At 42.7% G+C, this 25,367-nt stretch overlaps 1 protein-coding gene across 1 annotated transcript in view; it reads left to right on the plus strand.

Annotated features, from left to right (window-relative positions):
- DCBLD1 (discoidin, CUB and LCCL domain containing 1) overlaps nucleotides 1–25,367 on the plus strand; it is a 51,321-nt gene that overhangs the window by 9,643 nt on the left and 16,311 nt on the right. The window contains exons 4-9 of the mRNA XM_010568778.1: nucleotides 9,878–10,143; nucleotides 10,624–10,836; nucleotides 21,295–21,432; nucleotides 21,999–22,050; nucleotides 22,773–22,845; nucleotides 24,569–24,702. Of these exons, the coding sequence (XP_010567080.1) occupies nucleotides 9,878–10,143; nucleotides 10,624–10,836; nucleotides 21,295–21,432; nucleotides 21,999–22,050; nucleotides 22,773–22,845; nucleotides 24,569–24,702 (876 nt within the window). The remainder of the gene's footprint in view (nucleotides 1–9,877; nucleotides 10,144–10,623; nucleotides 10,837–21,294; nucleotides 21,433–21,998; nucleotides 22,051–22,772; nucleotides 22,846–24,568; nucleotides 24,703–25,367) is intronic.

The raw sequence follows: 25,367 nt of genomic DNA on the forward strand, positions 1-25,367 counted from the left end.
ACAAAACTTTTCTTCATGGTGTGGTAGGAGAGACCTCAAAACACTGGAAACATAGGTGGATTTCTTCACCCGTCTGAACAGAATGGCTTTGTTACGTGCCTGAGCCTTGTTTTTGCAGCTGCAGTAACTGTGCAAAAAGGAGATGTGCGGCATCTGCCCGAAACTACTTGTATTTTGCTCTGGTGCCACACGAGTTCTGCACTGGTGGGTTGCTTTGACTTGATAGTCAGCTACGCCTCCTTTGTAAAATGGGCTTGTACCAAAAAAAGTCCATTTTGTCCTCCAGGTATGAAAAAAAAAAATATTTTAACCTGTAAAATAAATTCAAGGATCCTGGGGGTGCCCCTTGGCTGGGAGGCTTTGGCAGCAAGGTCCATGGCTAACGCTGGAGCTGTTGCCCTCCCTGTTGTCTCTGATTGCTCCCAAGGCCAGGGGTTTGTATCATCCCACCTTTCTCGTGTCAGCATGGTACGGGGGCATTGAAGTTGAAATGCCTGGGAGCTGAAGGCTGTAAACCAGAATTTCAATACATAAGCTGTAATATGAAGTGTTGCGCCATGTGCGATGAGTACTCGGGTAGTTGTAAGTGATAGCATTTTCAAACCCAAGAAGGACTTGGCGCTTGCTGATCTATTAGTATTTTGTCACAGACAGAAGAGATGTAGTTAAACTCGTAGTCGTTAAAACAGGTATCTGAGTACATACTGATTTTCAACAAGTGCTAATGCTTGTGTTTTGAAAATGAATCTGCTATTTTTTTAGATGGAAGTCAGTCCCCGTGTTCTTTAGGTGGAAAGCAAAATAATATTCTATCAAAATAAATTGAGCAGTTACACTGAGGTATTCACTCTTGAGATAAGTGAAAAACTGTTCAGACCTTTCTGCTGTACCCTGTTTCAAAACTTGAGAGTGTGATTGTTTGGTACTACTGCTAATCAAAAGATCCAAGCAAACAAAATGAAATTATGGCGTTTCAGTATAAGCAGTATACACAGGATGGCATAAAACATTTTCTTTTGCGCTATTTTTCACATTCATTTGCAAATAACTTTTATACAGTTTCATATTAATGTGTTCACAGGAGACACAGAAATGATGCTGTGGATCATATACAGCACCACAACCAATGCTATAGTACTTAAGTAACGTTGTGGCTGATATCCTTTCTATTTTTTAAATTTAAAATACCTTTCACAGCAACTATATGTAACCACAATGAACCAGAGAGATCACAAGATTTCCTGGTTCATGGAGCGTCTGAGCATACCGCTCTGCTTAATACCGTGATGACAAGTATCAGGCAGGTTGGTCGCGTGAGAATACTGAGAAAAGGCATTTCTTGCTTTCAGTGCTCCAGGTCAGAAGCCTGATGTAGGTCTTCAGCTGTATCTTTATCTTAGTTCAGTTGATTTTTACTTCCATTTCTACTGGAATTGTAAGGAACCACTTGTTATTAGAGCGCAATAACCATGAAGGACGTAGCTAGTTTCCTAGAAGTTGAGTTGACTGAGTCAAAAGGCAAACCAGACAATTGCGTCTTGCTAATAAATGGCAATTATTGTTTCCATCACAAACCAATTAATTTTCTCTTGAGATATTTGTTAATTTATACCTTAGGGATAATGGGGGGCGGAGGGGTGTTGCATAATTTGCTTTGAGAAAAGTGGCGTGCTTTCTGTTGTCCTTTCTTACTAACAAATCGCATATTCCACCTAGGCGTATAGGCAAAAAAGGTGATAGTGTGATTTTTCAAGTAAGCCGGGACAGGTTTGATTTAAAGAAAAAAGACCACCCTTCATCATTGATAACTGTCAGTCTTGCTTGACTTGTAGCACACTAACAAGGGAATTACATGTTAAAAAAAGGGGTGGTGGTGGTTTCATTCTCTCATGTTCAGCCATTTCCTCTTACCCAAATTAAAGCTGTTTTGAAATCTTGCCTTCCCACCTGCTACTGTAACTGGAACAGCTCTGCTTCAGCCTCTCCTTACCCTGGTGTCTCTGAATTTCCTGTCCCTGTGGGTTTGTCAGTCCCTAGCACTGCTGTGAATATTCCTATTCCTGTGCAACCCAATATTCGAGTCTGGCCCTGAGCTTGCAGCATATGTTTCCCACACAGTCCAAATTCAGTGCAATATACTGTAAGTTAATCTCCAGTAAAGCATAGCAAAGAGAAAAACCTGGGGAAAAAAAAAAACAGATGGAGAAAGTAGAGCAAACAATTTGCATATATATGATATGTCTCTCAGTTAAGATTAGCATTTCCTACTTCGCCTGAAAAACCCTTAATAAAAATCCAACTGCGTGTTTGCCCCGAATCAGCAGAATCCGAGGAGATGCCCTAATGGCATGATGTCCCCCCAGGCCAGCGTGGGAGGGGGGTCCGTCTCCCGCTGTGGTCCCACATCCTTGCCACATTGCTGGGATGCTGTAGGCAGAGGGACAGGGAAGAAACCTCCGTCTGTAGGAGATTTGTTCCCTGTAAACTTTATAGCACTGAAGCTTCACCAGGGTCCTGAGTTACTCTGCGTGGGGGGCTGGTAGAGGAGCATGACCATCTTCCCATTTATTTACCATCCTTCAAGGTTCCTTCTGAGCATGCAGTTACAACAAGTGCTTGGGAATGAACTTCTCGGCGCCTTCTCTGCACTTGAGGTGCGTAATGTGGACGTGTATCTTAAAGTAGGCAGGTATTTGTCAGAAAACAAAAAAATCAACTTCCCTTTTGCAAAAACGGGACCCTGCACTTAAGATTCCTTTGAAATTTCCATACGCGTGTAGCTCTGTTCTCATACCTATTTTGAAAAACACACAGACCAACAAAACGTTGATGTGGTCAATCGCAGCAATACACCACCTCCATAAAAGAAAAGCATTGACAAATATGAAATGCAGCTATGCAGGAAATAAATAAATAAATTTTAAATTATAAATCCCTTTTGTTGCAGCAGTTAAAAAGGCATAGAAGTTTTCTCACACCCACAAGCTCGAGAGTGCTGTATTTAGAGTGCTGAAAAGCAAATTCCAGTGCTAACACTCGCTTCTCTGGAGGACTACATTTGGGTATACTGCCTAAGTCCTGGAAGCAGTGACTAAAACATACTTATTTTTGACATGTACTCTGGTACTGTCTGTCTTTCACAGATTGTGATGGAACCAGATAGTGATCCTGAAAAGCAAAGGCAAACCTAGTTTTCTACTATTTACGTATTGAATAGAAACAAAGCAAGAAAAGAATGATGCATAGCATTTTTGTGTAAACCTTATCCCTTACATGTTGCAGGATCTTCTTCTTTAGAGAATGCAGCAATTTCTAATCCTGTTTCCTCATAAATAATTCATAGGAAAGGGACTACCAGGCTGTAGCTGCTGTTCTCTCCTTTTGGCACTGTGATTTCTATGGTATTCTGAATTGTCTTGTCACTGAGGTCTCATGTGTAAATGTAGCCAGGTAGCGTTAGGTTTCATCCTGACACAAGTCCCTAAGATGTATATGCAGATGAGATGGTTGCTCTCCAGAAAGTTATTTGATTAAGCAGCAAAATTAATCAAGGCTTTATGGATGCAGTGAGACTGGAAGAGATTCAGTGTGTGAGTTTTTGGTTCACATTTGTGTTAGTTTAAGTAAGACTTACTCTACTACTTGTCAAGGTTGCAAACCTGAATGCTGACTGTGACGTTCCCTCTTCAGTGGAACATGGCTTCCTTTTGATGGAAGAAGTTGCTTATAAGGAGATTTCTGCTTTCTTTTGACACTGTAGCAGCTAAATAAATAAAATCTCAGATCTCACTAGGTTTTTGTCTTTGCAAACTTCTGCAAAGGCGGGAGGTTTTTGGGGTAGTAAAGGCTGCCCGGGGTGGTTGTGGCAATCCAGCAAAGTCGCTGCCATGTAGGTCAGCACAGCTGGAAAGATCTCCCCAGCTATTGGCATATGGCTGTGCCTGCAGTTGCTAAAAAAACTTGAACTTTGAAAAATGGCAGTACGGTTGTAAGCTACTTTGCTAGATAAGGCACTTAGAATGGTTGTCAGGGATTTTTTTCTATACTTGAGGATGGCGATCCAACTGGTTTCCAAAATAACTTCCTATATGCTTGAAGCAGAGCATCTCCTGAGGCTGACTGCAGGGAAAACCCTGAGAAAAGCCAGCCCCCAGTCCCAGCCCAAACAGCTGGGGGTGAGATCGCAGCTGGGCGCGTGGTGGGAATTTGTGATTTATGGAACCACTGCGGAACCAATTGGAGATCATTTGCTGCTTTCTCATTCCTGCTTTAAGAGGGACATTACAGTAAATAATGTTTGTGAAGGGGAGGGAAAAACACGCTGTGGTTTGTTTGACCTCCTTCTCCTTTTGCATCCCTTTGAAGTCGGTAAGTAAATAATTTGGGCAAAGAAATCAGCACTTCACAATGTTCCTTTGTTTCTTCTGCTGCTCTACCTTCCCTTCCTGCTCTCGGCCCTCCTCCCAGCTACTGCTTGGTTAGTTTGGGCAGCAGAATGGGTGTCCTGAGGGACTGCAGCAGCACAGGGGTTAAAATGTTTCCTGGGAACCTAATGGAGTCAAACAGATTAAAATGCAATTCAAAGAAAAATTTACACACTATTTGTTTTTTCTTTTTGCAGTAGGGCGTACTGCGAAGTGGGGGACTTCTTCCCTTGAAAAGATGTTAATGCTAATTTAAAGGCCATGGAATATTGTAGTCACTGGTTTTTTCAGATGATTATAGGCTTGACTTAATTCTCAGTGGTTTCTTTCATTATTTGAAAATTGGTTTTGCTGTATCCACAAAATATTGTGAAGAATGTAAAGCTGGACTTCCGAAAAAACTGCTGGGGATTTATATATTTCGTTAGATGCAGGGCTCAGCCAGCTGCTCAGCTGGTGTAAATGGCATCTGCCCTGAAATTGGTGGTTTGTGAAATCCCCAAATGCGTGGTTCACCCCACCACCCCCCACGATGCCTGCGGCTCTGGGTCCTCGCACCGCTGGGGAGGAGGACTGGGGGTATTTGCCTGCCCAGTGATGCCTCAGGCCCGTGGTGTTGCCCTTCGTTTTTGTTACCTGCCTGAGCCCACTGCCAGGAAAAGCACAGAGGTCTGACACCTTCCATCACTCCCTGGAGAAGCGAGGGGTTTAGGTCCTGCTCGCGTGGTGGTCTTTCTCTTCTGTTAAAATGGCGCAGTAAAGAGCTGATGCTCTTGACCCAGGTTTGGCAGCGGAGAGGTTAGAGATGAAGAGCTCAACTCTGGATTTTACTCCATCACCTCACAAAGCAGCAAAGGTACAAACCCATGATGGAGGTCAGAATAGCTGTATGTAAACCTAATGTTTTTTTCGACCACACCAGTACATTTGGATGGCGTCTGGCAAAAAAACTTGCTTTTTCCCTGATCTTCTATCCCATATGAGCAGGGAGGACACAGGTTTAACTGGAAAGAGTTGTTTTCTTTTTTTGATACTTATCTGTTCTTATGCATAACTTGAATCCTCTTTCAAACACGGGCACAGAACTCCTTCTTGACTCAGTTATTATTGTATCTTTTAATAAGCTGGAGTTATTACTTCAGGGAAAGCAACGTGGAAGATGAGATGAATCTCATTTCTCCTCATGGGGCTTCTCGTCAGAGCTCGCAAAGCCGTACCCTTGACTCGGAGGCGTTTGCTTTGCTTTGGCTGTGTCCATTTGCAGCTGTGGCTCTTCAGAAAATGCTGATTTTTGGCTGAATCTGAGCTTTAAGTACACAAAATCAGTTTTCTGCTCTCACCTCTTGAGGGAAGGAGTGGGAAGGAAGGCGGACAGGCCGGCAGCCCCCCGCCAGCTCTGCACCCTGGCCTCCACGCAGGATGGGGGGGAGCACCCCTTGTCCCAGTCACCCCCATGAAGACAGGCATGCAAAAGGATGTCAAACTGGGAGAGATGAGGCAGAGAGGGAAATAAAGTTGTTTTGGCGGTCTTTGTCCCGGTGGGAAGAGATTGGCAGCCGAGGGGCAGCAGATAGCGGGAGTCTGTAGCCGGAGAGGCCGGGAGAGAGATGCCGGTGCCTGACGGGGCTCGTGCAGCGGGGTGGAAGAGGCTGTGTGCATGAGCGTGCCTAGGTATAACACGTATTTAGCACTGGAGTAAGTCCAAGTCCATTATTAATTGCTTAGTGAGGGTGAATCAGAAGGATCAAAAAGGCAGCTGTTTGCTGCCAGGATATTGTAGCAATGCGTTTGAAAATGCACTTTGATATCATGCTATGTAACCGTTTTGTAGTATAAACATGTTTCTGAAAGGTGCAGCACATGGAAATTTCTTATAGCAGTTATTTGAAAAAACTGTAGCCTCTTCCCTAACTCAGAGGGCGATGTGCCGAGTGCTTGGATGAAGTGCACATCCACTTGGGAATGTGAGCAAGGGGTGGAAAAGCCCAGGGAGCAGAGGGGAGAGAGGCCAGGACTCAGCTCGTACACTGGGCTTGGGAAGAGAGGGGAGGAGGGAGTCAGCCTAGCCAGGTGATTTTGGGTGGCAGGAGGGTACCTGAAAGAACCAGCATCGTTTTTGGAGATCTCTAACTCTGCTGCTTCTGGGACCATCACCGTTTTGCTAAAGCCATAGTATCTGTCAGGGGCTGTGTCCAGGGCAGCTCACGGTGTGGGGCTGGAGCTTGTTCGTGGGCATCGGTTTCATCACCTACATCCTTCCTGGACAGGTTAGATCCTGGAGGAAGCCCTCCTGCCCAGGAGCCAGCAGCCGCGGTCAGACCCAGCCCAGATGCAGCTGCTTGGAGATGCTCCTTCACCTTTTCCCACGCACATCCATCGTGCATGTGTCTGAGGATGGGAAATGGTGCTACCTGGCACCTCCTCTCGCCCTCTCCGCAGGGACACGTACCGATGTCTTCTGGCAGGGTCCCGGGTTTGGTTTTACGTGCCAGCACTGCTCTTGGCGAGAGAGGGCAAGGTGCAAGCCGTGTGCCCGCTGCTGCGGCAGACGTGGTTCTCGCCTCTTGGGGAGTTTTTTCCATTGTCTGCCGTAGGAGACTATTTTTATCTGTGGTAAACAGCCTTAATTCCAACGCTGTGTGATCTTTGGTACAACCTGCGCATAAGCCAACAGGCGGGCGCCCGCCATCCAGAGACCACGATCTTGATCTTGATTCAAATGCCCATGGGAACTCGGTTTACAAAGCATGTTTGATGTGCTTTTAGTAACTCCTGGTGCTGAGGAGAGAGATTATTAAATCTAAGCATGTTTAGACTTTCTGGCTGCTGAATACCTTGTGCTTAAATATTTTGCTTTGCTCTCGTCCAGTGAGAAGTGATGAAACCTGGATGTCGGAGGCAAGGCTGCCGGCTTCTTGCCAAATGGGAAGATAGAAAACAGTTCTCAGAAGTAACGCTAAGTGAAAATTTAGTGTTAGCAAGAAATCCTGTGTCGAACTGACCGGTTGAATACACATATTTCCAGCCAGAAGAGCTGTGCCTATAGAAAAGAGTGCAACGTCAGGTATTTAAACCATAGTTTTCATAAGGACAACCAGTTGTGTTTTAAACTCCAATGTATTTGAGGTTTGGCCAATACATTTCTACTGAAAATCAAAATTTTACATGGAAAATAATGATAAGAACAGAACTGATGGTAGTATTGTTCCCATTTTTCATTTGAAAATGTGAACAGGGATATGTTCTGAATTCCTTGCAATTTGCCTCCATTTCTGAGCCCTTGGTATATAGTCGGGTTACAAGTGTTTTACTACATTTAGTCATGAAATCTCTCTTTGAATGAACTATCAGATCCTGAGTTTTATTCTACCTTCCCTCTATACATTCAGATTCCTTCCCTAGGATGCATTTCCCAGCAAATCTCAGTGTAAGATTTTTCTTTGCTCTGTTAATCTTGCTGAGAAATTCAAAATTTAGAGCTCCAGTCAGGCTTCTCTGTAAGAACCAATAGTTACTAGGACTTGGTCTGACTTTTTGGACATAGCTTTGGTTCTTGCAGCAAACAAGCTTTTGTCATGACCTTTTCCTCTGAGGCAGGCAGGCAGGCAGAACAGAGGCAGCAAGGGACGTTGCAGGTCCAGGATGATGCTGTGCTTGCCTCTTATTAGGAGTGCTTGAATGACCATGCTCCACCAGTGAAAAGTGGGAAAATAGCATTTATGCTTTCTTAGCTCAAAAGATGTTCTGGTGTTAATATGTTTCAACGCTGACTCAAAGGCAGATTTTAAAAAAAGGAGTTTCCCTGGGAACAAGACCTTGTATAACCTTGACAGAGGAGGATGGCAGGCTGACGTCTCTGGTGCACAGTTTTGCCTGTACACTTTCTGCAGAAATACAATACTCTCTGACCTGGACAGTTGTCAGGGTCTTACCATGATAGCAATGTCTTTTGGTTTTTTTGAGGAGAGTTTTGTACCACAAAGGATCCTTGGCATTGCACCGAGGTGACGCAGGCCAGAACATAGCCCAGCGAGGTGAAGGCTATGTGAACACTAGACTTTTCATTTTAAGGAGTCCATCCCCATGACATTTTGTTGTAGTTATGTAACTTTCCCCTTTGTTTTCCCTTTTCTTTCCCAATAAGGATAAGTTGCAAACCAAGCTCCAGATTGTAGTTACTTTATTTTCATCAGCCCAGCTAAAGCAAATGCTTACAGTTAAAAACATGTAGTTTAAATTAAAGGCCACAGGCAGTTCTTTTTCATTACGCAGCAGTCAGCTACACAGGCAGCAAGGCTGTCCTGTGTCCTGCTGGAAGTGATCTGGGTTTACACTGCCTGGACCTCTGCAGACCCCTCTCTGGTTTCAGAAAGTTGATAGCTCACGTACTGTATTACTCCTTGTTTTTTTATTCCTGCTGCAGAAAGTTTCCATTAATAGACAATTTGCCCAAGAGGCCAGTTTGCCTTTCATCTTGAGTATTTTCCTACGCATTTTGAAATCAATAGTGCTTGGATAGAAAACTTGAACAACAGATGTTTTTTAAAGCATGTGAACAAGGAGATCTGAAAAAACATATTTAATATGTTTTACGGTGATATGATTTTGGATCTATGTCTCCTATTCACCTCTATTCCAAGCATGAACTTGCGACAAAATTAAATAGCAGGCAACAAAGCTAGTAATAATGATAAAGCTTCAAAATAAATGCTGTTGCTTGTGAAAAAGTGGTTGAGTGAGTTGGATGAAATGGCAGGGTAATTATATAGTAACAAGTCAAAAGTTTGATAGCTTGGAGCTTATCTTTGCACAGCATGCCACTTTCCCCCCAATCTCCGGTATGGCACGTTTCTTTATCAACACTTCATTTCTAGTTGTTCATTTTTAAATAATCTTATCAAACCTTAAGTGTGTTTCTCCTAGTGATTGTGGAAGGAAATTCGGATAGTAATTAAAATGCACAGACCAAAACAGTTTAACCAAAACATCCCCAAAAGTAAAATTTGGGGTAGTTAAAGTGAACATTGTGAATTCCCAGCTCTGCAGGATTCTTTATTTTATTAACACTTCTAGGACTAGCTTCGATTTTGCAGTGGTAACGGATAACAGTACACAAGACTCCAATGTAAAGAGTGCCTGTGCCCTAACTGACCAAAAAGTGAGGACTGCCTGTTATATGCACATACATGTGGCACTGGTTCCACTCTTGGAATGGTTTCCATTATTTGGAAGATTCAGCAGAATGAAATGGCTTAAGCTTTAATATATAAATTTTAAGTTACTAGGACACTTTTAAATAGTTCAGTAAAAATTGCTTCCTTTAGTAGTCAAGGTCTCTTATCTGATACCTGCTTCCTTCCCCTCCGTGGATGCTTCCTGTTTTCCATGTCAGTCCCCACATCCCCCCGTGTATTTCCATGCGCCTTTTCCTGTTGTCATCTCTTCTGCTGCAGCTGCTCCTCAGAAGTCTCTCCACCAAGGAAAGGCTCCGGAGCTGAGCTGCGCTCCTACCCAGTGCCACGAAATCGCGCTTCGGGGGCGCCTACCCTCACCCCTCGAGCAAGGAGGCAGCAGCGCTCACATCTCTGGCCGTGCTACCGTGAAGTAGCCTGCGTACCGCGAACGATGCGCATCCCGCTTCTGAAGCCCCTCTTGAGTCTTTGCCTTATCCCCTGTGCTTTTTGTATTCTGCGAGCGGCACAAGAAAACCAACAGGGAAGTAAGATGAGTCAGGTCTGCGATAGTATGTAGTTAAATCATGTCTGTGCTTTCACGTATGGTTCAGTTACCCTCTCTCTGATGGCTGTTTCTATGGAAATAAAATGTGGAATGATGATCGGGAGAAAACTATTTAAGGAAGGATCCTATCTAGTACATGTGGAATTGCATCTTCAGGGTTTCGGTAGGGTTTGGCTGTAAAGCAGAAAGCCGGAGAGGCTCCGTACAGGACTGTCAGATACAACTTAGTTCATGAGTCTTTCCAACCCTCCTTTCTATTGCTTTACAAGAGAAATATGACTGTATTTATTTTAGTTACCTATGTTCCAACAACAGCATAACTGAGGTGGAGTATTACAAAATACTTTTTTATAAAGGTGGAAGCGCAAGTGAGACATGGTTATGTGGTCAGTATTTTCCTACACGTTTTTTAGTGAGGAATACATTCTGTTTCTCTTCCTTGTTTCTTCTCCTGCTGCAGGGGATGGATGTGGGCACACGGTGATGTATCAAGACAGCGGGACCCTGGCATCCAAGAACTATCCTGGGACATACCCAAACTACACTCTTTGTGAGAAGAAAATCCAAGTGCCTCCGGGAAAACGCCTGATCTTAAAGATTGGAGACCTGGATATCGAATCACAGAAATGCGAATCCAGCTACCTTACCATCCAGAGCTCCTCAGCGTTGCACGGTACGTAAAAGACAAGGCCGTGGTCGATGCACGAACTGGTAAAAGTGTGAGTAAAAGCCGGCACAGCAAAATGCAAGAAACGTCGGCCCTTCGTCCTTTCCGCGTCCGAGCGTGTCGTTGCGGGCAGGCGAGACTGTCGCCCCTCACCCCGTGTGCTGTTCCGCCGAGGCGGGGGGTGCTGCCGTGCCGCGCTGCCGAGGGACCACCGGGGCCACTGGGGCTTGTGCCCGGCGCTGGCACATCCACCCCGAGGGCTCTGCCCTCAGCCCTGCCGAGCTTTACTATCACGGCTTTGGTACAGCAAGCGCGTGGATCCGTATCAGCCCCGTACGCTTCTCGGGTAGGGAAGAGCTCACGAACTGGACAGAGGCAAGATGGGAAGCTGGAGTCGGTGATCCTGCATGTCTCTCTTTCCTAGGCAGTTCAGGGCTCGGAGAGGAGATAACCTTTATTATCGCTAGCTGTTAGTCACTGATAACCTTTGCTAATGTACAGGCTTCAATACTTGCAGATATTAAATGCATGCAGCCGGTCTGCGCTCCTGCAAGAGATTTGCACAGGAAGATAAGTGAGTAATCTGCTATAGCTGTGCACTTAAAACAATCGTAACGACAACAGGATCCTCCCCAGGGAGAACCTGAGGCCTTCCTCAAATTGGTTTTCCCAACCAGTTGTCGCTGAAACTTTTGATCTGCTCTTTCTAGAAGAGTCAAACTGATTTTCAAGTCAGTGCACCCTTTTTCAGAACTCCAGTTTAAATTCAGAGCTGCAAGGAGTTCCACAATGCAGGAATAATAAACTCAGTTCATAAAATTTTGCCTGCTGGGAGCGGGCTGTAGCCCTTCAGTCACCTGAGGCTGAAAGTGCCGTACTGGACTTAACAAGCAGAATGGATTCAGCGGGAAAAGACGATAAAGAGGTGAGCTACACAGAGCCTCTGCAGGTTCTCCACCTCACCCAGCTCATTGCTTGGCTCGGTAAAGCGTGTGGCTCTCCTAAGATGAGGACTCATAAGATATCTCAGTAGTAAGGAGGGATGATTGCCTTTCATTCATGAGCATGATAGGCCTATCACTCATCTGGTAAGACAAGATCAAGCACGGTATTAAAGCCTTGCTCACAAACGAAGGTAAAGGTAATTATTGTTCTCACGGGGGAGGTATTACATTCTGAAACAGCCTTCACTAAGAGTGGGCAGTGACATGTTGATATCTAAGCCTTGCACAGAGCTTGATTTGAGGCACAAGGCACATCTCTGTTCGTGTGTGCTGGGGTTTTTTATGCTGTTTACTTCCTTGCAGAACTGTAAGTAATGAGTTGTGGTTACCTGAAGCAGCCTGTCTGTACTTGGCAGTAAGAGATAGGTGTTTAGTATTGCATTGTCATATCTTTGAATAATTTTTATTGATGCTATCTTGACATTTCTAATCAAAGGCTTTTCTAGGAAATAAGGATAAATCAATACATTGTTTTCTGAAGCGAAAAATGAAGCTTGGATGTTGATTGGAATGCTGGCTCCTTACATGTCAGCATGAAGACATCTTAACATAGTTCAGTCCTGCAGTTATTCAGCCTATAAACACAGAATACCTGTGTATTATGCAATCAAATCCATATAATGAATTTCTTTAAAGTATTCCCACACCCACTTTCAAACCTGATTGGTAATGTCTGATGCATGTGGACTATAATTTGCATTCTCAGTAACGAACTGCACAATTAGCAGATTTTGCTCATATCAGATTAAACAAGTTTTATAGCTTAGGCAGACATACCATCTGTAATGGTTTTTGTGGTCTGCAGCTCACTGTAGACTTTCCCACTAGCATACCTACAGAGTCTCTGCTCTACGGTCAGGTAAATCTGTGCAGAACCACAGTGTGGAAATAGTGCTACATGCATAAATTCTCGGTATCGCTTGTGTTTTAAAAGACACAGGAACTCACAGATGAGATTAGAGCTTCTCTGAGTCAGTGGAGCCTCTCTGCTCAGCTGGGACACAAACGTGACAATACCATTCTTCTCACCTTTGATACTTCTCAGCTTTGATGGACCTGTGAAGGCAGCCATTGCCGTTCAATAGTTTTGCTATAGTTCTGGGGTTTAATACGCATTTATGTAAGCAAAAGAAGCTTTGTGAGTAAGCGTTGCTAACTCCATTCAGTCTGTTAAGCGTCTTTTTAAGTAGCTATTTCTGAGCCCAGATCTCCCCTTCGCAACCCTCCCCTCTTGATGAACATCTACAGGCAGGTCAACATCTTCCCTTTGGCCGAGAAGATACTGACCTTTGCCACTGAAATTCTTTCACAGAATGATGGAGAGTTGAAAAGATTTTGCAGGCATTGAAAACACCTGAGCAATTAAAAACTAACCTTTGCATGTTTTCTGTATTTGATCTGGGTTTAAAAATGAAAACCTAAAAAGCTAAGTATGAAAGTTGACAGTATGAATATTACTCATGTTTCAAATTAGTCGAGCAGCCTTTGCTCTTTAAGAGGTTTGCAATTATAAGACAATAAGGTCCAAAGAGAAATATATTTTAAATACCATGCTGATCTCTTCAACTCTACAGAATACAACAGAGTGAATGTCGGTATGCGTACAAACTTCTGTTGAGGAGTATATGCGAAGCTTAGAAAATTGGTCAGAGGCAAAACACTAGATTATGTGCGTAAACATAAAATCAGTGTAAACAAGTCTTCAGAAGACAAAGTACTGTTTTCCTTTCAGATTTCTCCCACGTGTTGTCTTTACATTTAACTGTGATTCATTCATTGTTACAACCTTCTGCTAGGATTCATGCAATATAGCAAGGAGTAACTCAATTCATGTTTGGGGTATTTATGGTCCATGCAGTAAGGGGAAGCTGTTATATACAAATGAATGGATTAATTGATTTACGTTAGCCATAATATTGATTTCTTCACTTTTGTAAGTCAGTGACTACAGATTAGACCACTTAAATGCAAGTTTTATATAAGTTCAGGGCATTCCTCAAATTTTGTAGACTGACAGAAGAGTCCTATGAATCTAATTCCTTCCTAGAAAGCACGTAGTGGTGTTGTGTATGCCGATCTACTGAAGCCTTCCCGCTTAACTGGGACACAAACGTGACAGTACAGTTCTTCTCACATTTGATACTTCTCAGCTTTGATGGACCTGTGAAGGCAGCCATTGCATTTCTATTTCTCCAAGATTGCAATCAAAAGATCATAACTAAATGATTTTAATGAAGCTCTAAAACTGGAGACATAAAGTGCCTGAACACTGTATCTCCAGATTATTACTCTGCAGACTTTTTTCGTCAGTGTTCGCTGGAGGAAAGAACCTGTAGCAAGCCTTTTCTTTCAAACTGTTACCTTTGTATCCAGACTTAGATGTGAAAATATTAATCATAAGTCAGCAAAGGTAGTCTAGCACCAGTTTTGGTGAAACTGAGTCACCTTTGTCTGACAAACCTTTAAATATTAGCACAGCTTTGCATGTGTTATCTCTAGGAGAAATAAATAGATGATCATGTTCTATTTCAAAGGCATAGTTTTGCACTGGATGAAAATATGGGGGGGTTTTGTCCCACAAAAGGAATCTAGAATAAAAATTAGTATGAAGTATGATCTTACAGTATAGACAAGGTGCAACCTTTACTGAAATGCTTTTCTTCTTGAGTTAATTGCATTATCTGAGCATATTAAAAATACTGAGCTCTGAATAAGATCTTCTGATTTTTTAATTAGTTAAAGGGATATGTGAAAACAAGATTAACCATGTGGGCCTGGTAGTTCTCAAGAACAAAACTTGCACTACTTGTGAAGGTGTAACAAATGTTTTAGAAGTTAGACAGGAACTGCTTTTAGGTAGCTTCTTTTCAGGTCTTTGTTAGATTTCTGTGCCTCTTTTGACCCTTTTTTCTTGCTTTTTTCCCTCTCTTTCCCCAACTAATGGCTTAGTATTTTTTTCCCTTAATTTTGTGAGATGATCATCAGTCTTGACTGGAGAGATAGAATAAAGAAGACATAAGTGCCTACCTACTTCTCCATTCACTTGTAGTCAGTAGGAGGTTGACGTGTTCCTCTGGGGTGGATGTCAGATCTGCTGAGTGACTAGTAATAATTTGGAGAGTTACTGCAGTTATCTTGTTCTTGCATAATTTACAGCCGGTAGCTAGTGTGAAATAGAGAAATTACTGAAAACGCTTTCTCCTCCCCGCACCCAGTCACTAAGGGTTGTTAGACAAATTGAGCATTTACTGATGTGTGAGTGTCTGATGGCTGCTGAGAGAGTGTGTGCACACGTGTGTGCGCACAGGTGTGTGTGTGCGGGTGTGCAGGAGAACCAAGTGCCTTCGGATGCCTCCTACCTGTCATTATGACTTGAGGGGATTCATCGAACCAGTCTTGCCTTATTATGTATTGTAATAGATGCCTTGCTTGAATAAAGGGTGTGTCCAGGTTTCTTTTTCGCCCCTCAAAGGAAACTTGTTATTACAGTATTGTTTCTGGTATTTCAGGAAATCCAGGGAAATGCCCAGACAAGTTCTCGCTGAAGATCAAGTCGAGCAGTTTCTTAACAGTCAAAACTCTTCTAACAGTTGGGTTTCGCCTGAGTGGTTGCAATATCCTGAGGTTTCAGCTTTGGAAAGGTGTATGCGACAGAGAATGTCTGCATTTGTTTTATCAAATGAACTTTTTTTTTTCCTCTTAGCTGCACAAAGTGTACTGTGTATTTTTCTTTTGTTAAACAGCTACAGTTCTTTACTAATGATTCCTAACTGTTGCTGTGCTTCTGCCTTTGGGTTTGGCTAAAAACCACAGCCATGTTAGAAGTGGGAGATCTCACCTGAGGTCAAGCAGGCAGACCTACAGCCTGTGCAGGTGGCCCAGACCCTCCCTTTTAAAATTGTAATTACTTCTCCAGCCTGACTCTACTTGGATGACATTTTATTTCCTTTATCACAGTCTTTGGCAACCCTTTGGAAACGCTAACTGAAAGCTATGTTTGCTTTTTTCCTAAAACGAGAAATGCTTACCACTCAGCCTGAGGTCAGACTGTGTTGCACAGAGTTAAATGTTGACTAACTGGCCTGTCTCATCCTGACTGCTCTGTCAACTCATATCTACTGAGTATTAAACACCACCTTCCCCACGTCCTGCAAAGAAGGACATAGAGCAGCACTCTTCATCTCCTCGCACGTCCTTGCAGGGTGACGCTGGTTATCCCTGTGCATGTGCATGGCAGGGTTGGAGTGAAGACCTCTCCTCTCCTCCTCTCCAGAGAGGAAGAGTTACTGCTTATGAAAGTTGAAGCATTTGCGCGAATGTGGGATGGAGATGAATTTCAAGAATGCAGATGTTTTCATACAACAGATCCTTGCTGGTTTTGTGAGCTGTTTGTGAAAGACTTGCACTCTGGCTGAGTTTTTAGCTCTGAAGTGAAACAAGCGTAATCCATGTTCAGCACATCCCCTGTTCTTCCCCAGCTGCTGAGGTACTTCCAAATTGCTTTATTTGAGAAAAAGCTACTGACTATAAGGATCACAATTTAAAACATTGTTTTCCCAAACAAATGCGTTAGGAAATTATAATCTTGGAGAGGCAGATCCCTGGGATCGTTGCTACACCTTGCTCATCAGCCATGGCTTAGTCTGCAAGTAAAGACAGAAAAAAAGGGAGAAGATTCCCTGTTGAACAGAGGACATCATGAGTTGATATCTAAACGAACCAAGTTTCTTAAAGACCTCTGCGAATGTCAAACTGCAAGTTTCAAATGAATTTGAGGAATTTGAAAGCAGAATGAGCATAGTGAACCAGACATGCGATAGCTAAAGAGGGAAATAAATGCTTTTAAAAGGAAGTAAAGCCTTACAGAAGAGGCAGAAAGTATTAAGAACTACAGAAACAAATGGCATGTAGGCATTGCCAGCTGGTGTGAGAGAAGAAAGTCCTCTAGGCACAGCGCTTCTTAAGGGAAGTAGAAAAAATAAAGGAACATAATTCAACAAAGCAGTCTCAGGAAATATGCCAGAGCCTGGTTGACAGTAGAAGTAAACTAGACCTCATAAAACCAGACAATGCTGTAAAGATCATCAGATTTGCAAAACAACACTATTATGAAAAAGACAAAAGCAGTAGACTATTGCTAACATTTAAAAAATAAACAACACATAAAATAGTCTCTTCAGTCTCCAGAGGAGCCAGCCAAAGGATATCCACAAGACAATTTACCATGTATCTTACAGGATGTTAATACTGCTTGGAGACAGTGATTCCAAAGTAAAAGTATTTGATTTAAGCCACCTAAACCATACCAACAGATCAGAAGTTCTGGACGAAAGGTATTAAATGTTAGTTTAATAATAGAGAATATTAAATTAGGTACATTTGAAATTCCTAGGCCCCTAATAGCTCTCCTGCAGAATTTTTAAAAAATATATATATATTAAAGAATCTGGAGCGAACAGACGGAACCACAGTTGGGTCAACTCATTAATGAGACACTGAAAGAAGAAAAGGCCCTGGCATCTAGATGTAATAATACTGAAATATGGAGAACACCTACTCAGTTTCATGACATGTAGCACATCTGTTTATTAAATCGAACTCTTTTCTTTGTTCTTAGTAAACAAACCAAATAATCCTGCCTACCTACCCCAGCAGAGCTCCAGCCGAGTCTCTTTAACAGGAAACAAGGAGAGAGATCAGCATTCATGACTCATTTTTCAAGCCGAATATGCAAAACAACCCACCTCACAACTAACATTAGAAGATGAAAAACTGATAACGTGATCTGGCAGTTCTCAAAAGGGATCTTAAAAAACTTTTGGCTTAGTCCCAGGTTTAGGAATTAAGTATTTGTCCAGAGTCAAGTCCAAAAGCTGCAGTAAAAGTTAACAGGGCCCTGTAAGCAAGTTTCTTGTTTTCATGCCAGACACAAACCAAGGCTTTCTCCATCATCCCTCCTCTCTGCTATGGTTGTACAGTATTCATATAGATAGTCTGGGGAAATCACTAAATCCTAGGTGGAATGGACAGAGAAGACTGGGTGCACATATGAGTTTTTAAAGTAGATGATAAAGTAGTATTTTTGTCACCTCAGTTGCAAGTGGAAAATATGGACTAGTAAATACAGCTTTCAGATGAAGTCTAATGTGTACAGATGCTGATTGGTTTAATCTTCTAATGTCTATAAAATCTCACAGTGTCTGTATTCAAGGTAATAGGTAAGTCAATGGAGAGCAAATCTACTAGGTGTTGCTGTGTTATATAGAAAGGGCATCTAATTCAGGCACATCACAAGATGAAATGCAGGGAGCCTGGGAGACTATCCTTTCTCTGGCTTTACAACATTAAAGGAAATGGAGGACTGCTGTATGGAAGTGCATAGGAAAGAGTACATGTGGTTAAAAACAAAGACGTTATTTTTCTCCAGAAAATTAGAAAACAGATGAAAGCATAAAATTCTCTAATCAGTCAAAACTGAACCCAAAGAATTGTCTTGACCCTTAATCGGTTTTGTTTTCTATGCATCGCTAGTTGTCCCCCTGGGGAATTTCTTGGAAGACCGCCAATGTAAAATAAATTGATTAGGGGGGAAATGAGAATTCGATGTTAAAAAGGCCACTCTGCAAAAACTTGGCAAAATAGAGAGAGGTGCTGTTAAACCTAAAACAATATTATTGGGTAAATTAAATCAGAAAGGTGCTTACACTGGTCATTTTAAACACAATAAGCACTGAAAAGAGTGGAATAACAGCTTTTCCTAAAGCCAGGCTGCACGTGTCTCTAGTTCTTTCAGGGAGTAAAGGACCTTTAAGCCAAACCGGTATCTGATCGATTTCTCTAAGAACAGCAATAGAGGGGTGAGATAATGCTTATACTTTTTTCTAAACCCTAACTCTTAGCACTCATTTCTGTATTTGATAGCATGGAAATAAACTCTGCTGGATCTCAGGCAAGTCTGAAGACCTGGCAGTATAGTGCTGATATGGTATTACCTGAATTATTGAGAAGAAACGTGTTGAAATATATTGCAAGGTTTTCTCAGTTTGCAACAGAATAACAAGTGAATGTTCTGTAGTATTAATATATGCGGGGTCCGTCCCCCCGTGTGTCCCCCCCCCGCCCCCCAAATCTATGCAGAAAACTGACAAACTTTTGGAAAATTTTCCTTCCTTCAGTGTATACTCTTTCTTGCTTCTATATCCTTTAAGGAATTAATCCTAAGCCCCATTAGTTTTGAGCTACCCATGGGAGTCTCTCGGTACACCAGAACTGTTCTTGGCAGAAGATAACCAGAGCCTGGTAACCCTTCTTGGATTTATTACTTAACAGTAGGCACTTGTCTTTAGGCGTTATATGCTGATGTCTTAAGCTGATTGTTTCTGAATTTTTGGCTTTCGTTTGGATTATACAACTCCCTGTGTCTAGACTTTTTTATTTTATTTTATTGGTTTTCGCTTATGACATGTGTGATTTGTTTGTATAATTATCTGGAACGTATGTAGACTTGCTACTGGAGGAGACACATAGCCCAGATCCAGCCAGTGTGTGGTTGAGTGAATCAGCCATCTAAATTATACCTACAGAGTAGATAGGTCACTGCCAATCGCTGCGAGGGAGAACGCCAAAGAGCGCTTGTGAGAAAATATGTAGAGACAGTCCCTGAGAGAAGAAAAGGACTAAAGCTTTCTCAGGTGTTTTATTTTGCAGAAATGCAATGCCTCCCTGTCTTCTTCCCCCTTCTCTCTCTTGAAAGAAAAATATCTAAGTTAGCACTTTACTTCTCCCACTGCAATCTGACACAAAAGACCTTCTCAAATAAATCACTCGTGCAGTTGTCTGGTATGACACAGTGTCAGATGCTGTCTTTTTGATAAGTTCATTTCCTAAGCAATTTGTTTAACCCTTTTTATAGACATTGTTTTCTCTGACTAAGTCATGAGTCATTTTCAACACACGAGTACTCCAGGGAAATGTCACACTTGTCGCTTGTTTCTCTGCCTGCCTGGCTTTGCTGTATGATTTTTATAAGCTGAAAGACAGAGTTCCTCCTTTGCTTTGTCCCATTCTGCTGACAACTGGCTGGTTTTGGTTCCAGTTGGGCTACTCTATAGGCTGATCTTATAGATGTTATAAGGCCAATGAAGCATTTGGGAAAGACCGCCCTAAGAGCGTCAAGCAAAATGAAGAAGCTCTTAGGAGCCTGCTAGGAAGGGTACCACTCATCAAATTTGTGTCGTGCTGTGACTGTAATTTCTTGTATCTATCTCAGATGTCAGTTCCAAGTTGCCCTAAAGTAGCCACCACCAATAAAATGAGGTTGTCTAGGAAAAATCAAAGTGACCATTTTTCATCCCAAGGACTTGCTTTAGGACACAAAAGCTGTCATTCACCTCAACAGAACAGATGGGCTGGGGGCTTATAAAGGGTCTTGCTTGTTTTTTCTCTTGGGAAAAAAAACTGTTTGCCATTTTACAAAAACCTCTTCTTAGCAGTTTATATTGTAAACATCCTCATAAATTCAAAAAAGTGTACCCAAACTGCTTTGGATTTTCTGTGGCATCTGTGCCTGAGGGCAGCCGTGGGTAAGTGTTTGCACCCAGGTGTGGTGACAGAAGGCAAGAGCGAAGACTGTGGCAATCTCAGAAGAAAGGTCCCCTGGGGAACTGACTTCTGAAGAGGCAAATGTAATTATTAAGAGTTCTGGGTAGGCCTGCTGTCACAAGAAAGGAGTGTCGCAAAGACTGTTCCAAGATACTGCAGTTGGTAGCTATAAAACTCTTACCTTATTCAATGTAGAAGTGCAAGGCTCTTGTCTTCCTGTCCCACCCCCTTCATCTTCCCCTTTCCCTCCCTCTCTTTTTTGTTTAAAACTCTAGAGACTTGAAACATATACTTTAATGGTCTGATGATTTTTTTAAAGGAAAATAAATTAAGAAATTTTCTGACTAAAGTGGTACTGCCGTGTAGTACAATTTGGCTTGTGGCACACGGCTCCTTGAAAACCAAGTACCCTGTTTGTGATCTTAATCTGTCTTGAACGGCTGCTGTGCTACAGCAGCATGAGCTGTACGCGTCTGGAGAGTTTATCTGGGGGACCCTGTGTAGATCCCTTGGATTGCCTTTGAATGTTCTGTTCTTTTCTCTAATGAGTTACTGCTGGTTGTAAGCATGCTGTACTTCAAAGGCCGAAGGACATTAATCATTCTCTTAAGGATTATGTGTTGAGAGACGTGGATGCTGGACTTGCTGCCATGGAGAGACAATTGGATCCTGGCCACTCCTTGTCAGGGTAACTTTGGAGCTCGTACCCGTAAAGGACTGAAGCCAAAACCCTTTTGTCAACATTTGGATTGGTACTGAAGGAGAATGAGCGTGTTATGAAACTCTTCGCTAATCATGAGAATATTCCAGCCTAACTACGTCATCTAAACTTTTGAAATCATCTTTGTTCTGTCTGTAGGGCCATACTGTGGTAACGTGATGCCCGTCCCCAAAGAAATCATTCTGGATAGCAATGAAGCGACTATTCACTTTGAGAGTGGATCCCACGTGTCAGGACGAGGTTTTCTGTTGTCCTATGCCAGCAGTGATCATCCAGGTAAAGTGAAATCCAAAAGTACTAAAGGATTAGTGGCGTAGTCCCCCCTATTTCATTATCTTCTTTACACACACAGACTTTAGCCCAAATGTTTGGTCCTAAACATATCCAGATTAGCAAGAACCATGATATTTTTAAGAGCATGTGTGCAAGAAGCAGTTGTAATATTAACCAGATATAATAGCTGCTGAAATCTTACCAAGATAATTTGCAATACAAACCCAGTGAACAAGAAAATTAGTACCTTTTCCTTGAAGCTCCACTGTATTCTGGGCTCCAGCATCTACCACACAGTGATAGGATGAAGGGATAGGAGAGATTAAGATTTGATTCCTACATTTAATATTCTGGGGGTCTGCGCAACTTTGTTGAAGGTGTAAGACATAAGAAGAGTAGAAGAGGGAGATGAAAAGAATGAGGGAAAACCATAGCTGTTCCTTTCTATTTAATAAAATTGTTCAAGTATTATACAGAGAGGCCTTTAAATGTAATTTCATGTTCAGCCAAATATTTGTCTGTATTTCTACAACCTGCCATGGGGATTGACATTTGTAAACTTTTCACAGATCTAATCACATGTTTGGAACGAGCAAACCACTACACAAAGGCTGAATACAGGTAAAGAAGGTTTGCAGCTCTCTGCGCTCTGGCTTGCTTTGCTGTAACTGTCTTCTGGTCCCATGTTAGAAAATGTCATATAAGGCAGGTACAGTCTTGGTTTTCTGGAGAAGTGAATTTGTTTGAGCTCCAATGCTGTAATAGTCTAAGGGATGGAAGTCTGTGGCCGGAAAAGTGCGGGAATGGAGTTATAGAGCTCTCAGCGATTCTCGTTAGGGCATACATATACATGGTATATGTGAAAAGAGATTCCACTTTGAAATTCAAAGTAGCCTCAAATTCCAGTGCTTCTCCTGAGAGCAGATCACATCCTAGCTGATACGAGATTATCTGAGGACAAGCTATAATTTCTTGGTTCCTTGAACTTTGTGATAGGATTTGAAATGGTAATAAATTGCGCTCTTCTGGCTGCTGTCTGGATGGGCATGTAGGCTTATCTGGGCTGTGCTGAAAACTTGTGTGGTAGCATTTCTAGAACAAGAGAATTAAACAGAAATGCCCTTGCAAAACTGCTTTTCTGGTTCTTTGTGTGCTGCTGTGTGCAGTCCACTCACGAACTCAAGGGCCTGTTTATTTACCTCCTCGACTCACTAGCAGACCATCAGCCGGAACTTACTGCTAAAACGTTTCTTGGTTTCAGAGCATTTATTTTGTAGGAGTTTGTTCCTGTGTATCATCACTACACTTCATATTTTAAACAAGCTTCTCTTCTCTCACTACAGCAGATACTGTCCTGCTGGCTGCAGAGACATAGCAGGCGACATCTCTGGGAATGTCGGAGAGGGATACAGAGATGTAAGTACACAGGATAATGAGGGGAAATTTATAAAGACAGAAGAGAGAAGCGTAGCACAACTTGGTTTCAGCTTTTGCTGTTTGACTTTTGTCAGTAATTCTACCCAGCTGTGTTAGATAATACCTTTTATTATCAGTATATGAGTATGTTATCAGTATAAAAGCACAGGGAGACACTTTTCAAACAGACCAATCAATTATGTGAGAATAAAGTCCATCGATTGTCAAATACACCTACTGACTTGCGGTTTCTAGCTTTCTGGAAAAACCGTGCATAGGGTTTGTCCCTCTTGAGGCAGTGCTCACAGATGTACCAAATATTCCTACGACTTCAGCTTTTACTTGTTTGGAGTCCATGCGTGTTTCTTTTCTACAGTTATCTCTTGTAGGAAAACCCCCACATTTCAGTAACATGCAGGTTTTCTTTAAGATTATGCCTGCGGTATCCCAGCAATCTGCTCTGAGACGAAATAAATATTATACACTGCCTAATGACATCCCACTGATAACCACCAACCTCTTGGGTTCTTTAAACCCAACCTCTTGCTCGTTCTTTAAAGCGAAGAAGTTGCCTGAGTGGTTGCATTTATCCACAGTTCACATCACACAGTGCTCTCCTCCCGTCATGCCTGTGAAATCTTTACACCTCTCACAGTGGAGTAAGTTTAATCATACCACTGAAGTAAAATCCCACCCTATCACAAATATAGCAGTTGCTGAGTTTCCAAAAAGTCAGTGTTCACGTTTAACCTGTTCATCCAGTTATTCGAGCACGCCGCTCCAGCCTGGAAAGTGGCAGAGCTGAAGAAACAAAGAAATGCCATAGTACATTCTCATTAGCTGGAGTTATTCCTCCCCTTCGTTTGGGTGATTAGGAAAGAAAAGCATCACATGGCATGACCTCATGCAGATCTTATCTGCGCTGAGGAATTTTTGAAAGAAATTTTCCCTCCACCTTAAAGGGGGATTCAGCTTTTCTGATGGGAAGAACCCGCGGGGGTCCCCTGGAGACCTGCTGCCTTTGGGTCCCCAGCCCTCCCCGGAGGGGACAAGCCGGCACCCCAGCTTGCAGGGTGGCAGTAGCCCAAACTGGGTCGGTGTGAAGGAGACCAATCTCTGCCAGCAGCCCCTGGGAACGTCTCCTTTGCACCCTTCTGCCGGCCTTTCTCAGCCTTGCCCTAGCCCAGCGGTACGTTATTGCCACCTATTTGGCACACTCACCTTGTCCTGCCTGTATTTTTCAGCATTATCCAATACTGGCAAAGGGGTTCTACTTAAAACCCAGCAGCAGCTAGTCAACACATAGCCAAATCTCCTAATGTGTGCCATGACTCAAATCCTAAGGCACAGTAATAGACAGGTCTGCCTTCAGGCAAGTCTATCAAGTAATTATTGTTTTCTCTTTGCAAAGAAGAGTTGCCTTGCCTTTGACTTTGTTTTCCTGAGGAGTGACACAATACTTATTAGGTTAAAATCTTACAGCACCTTCTCAGAAGCAGATCATTTGCTTTGTCATTTGAAAAAAAAGTGGCTTTTGGAAATGCATTTTTTTTTTCAAAGATCACTGCTCTTTCTCTCTCCCCTGCCTCTTATTCCTCTTGAGCCTTTGCCGGATTTTATGAGCTGTAACACCTGTATACTAGTGGCTTGGAAGTGAAAGCATTAGCACTTTGTCAGATTGATCCTCTGAGCTTTGGCTTCTGACGGCTTTTCTGCCTTTCAGACCTCGCTGCTGTGCAAGTCGGCGATACATGCAGGCGTTATCGCGGACGAGCTGGGCGGTCAGATCAGCGTCACCCAGCAGAAGGGCATCAGCCGCTACGAAGGCGTCGTGGCCAACGGCGTCCCCTCGCACGAGTGAGTACCCCCCTCGCACCAGTGAGTACCCCCCTCGCACCAGTAAGTAACCCCCTCGCACCAGTGAGTACCCCCCTCGCACCAGTGAGTACGGCTGCAGCGAGTACCACTGGTGGGTCCGGCTCCGGGAGCAAACCCCCCAGCACAGTGCGCTGCCCAGATCAGCAGAAGCAGGTGGGGATGCTTTTTGGGGGAGGAAAAGGTGTTAGGTGTGAGTCTAGGGGCTTTGTTTCTACGGCTTTATTAAAATGGTGTTGGCATTGGATATAGGAAAATGTTCCAGGTTTTCAGTGGCTATACCATGTAGGGCGGTTTTTTTTTTTTTTTTTTTCCTTCTATTCCTTCCAAAACATATTTGCAAATTACTTTGTTAGCAGATACATGAAAGTACGATGTTCTGCAACAAACACCTTTAATCGATGTGCTAATAAATCATGATAAATTCATGTTAAAGTTTAAAAAAAAGCTAGGAAGAATGAATAAATAAAAAGTGCCATTAAGCCATAGGGGATTTCATGAACAACTTCTCAAACATTGTGCTTTTGACATGTTCAGAGTTTTTCTCTTTTAGGATATTTATAGCAAGGGTGTTATATTTACCACTTATCTTCTGACTTTTAATTGTACTGTTGTTGAAGTAGAAATAAATCCTCTAATCTCTATCC

This window comes from Haliaeetus leucocephalus, unplaced genomic scaffold (genome assembly GCF_000737465.1).
Source record: "Haliaeetus leucocephalus isolate CR32 unplaced genomic scaffold, Haliaeetus_leucocephalus-4.0 Scaffold256, whole genome shotgun sequence".
Taxonomy (NCBI): Eukaryota; Metazoa; Chordata; class Aves; order Accipitriformes; family Accipitridae; genus Haliaeetus; species Haliaeetus leucocephalus.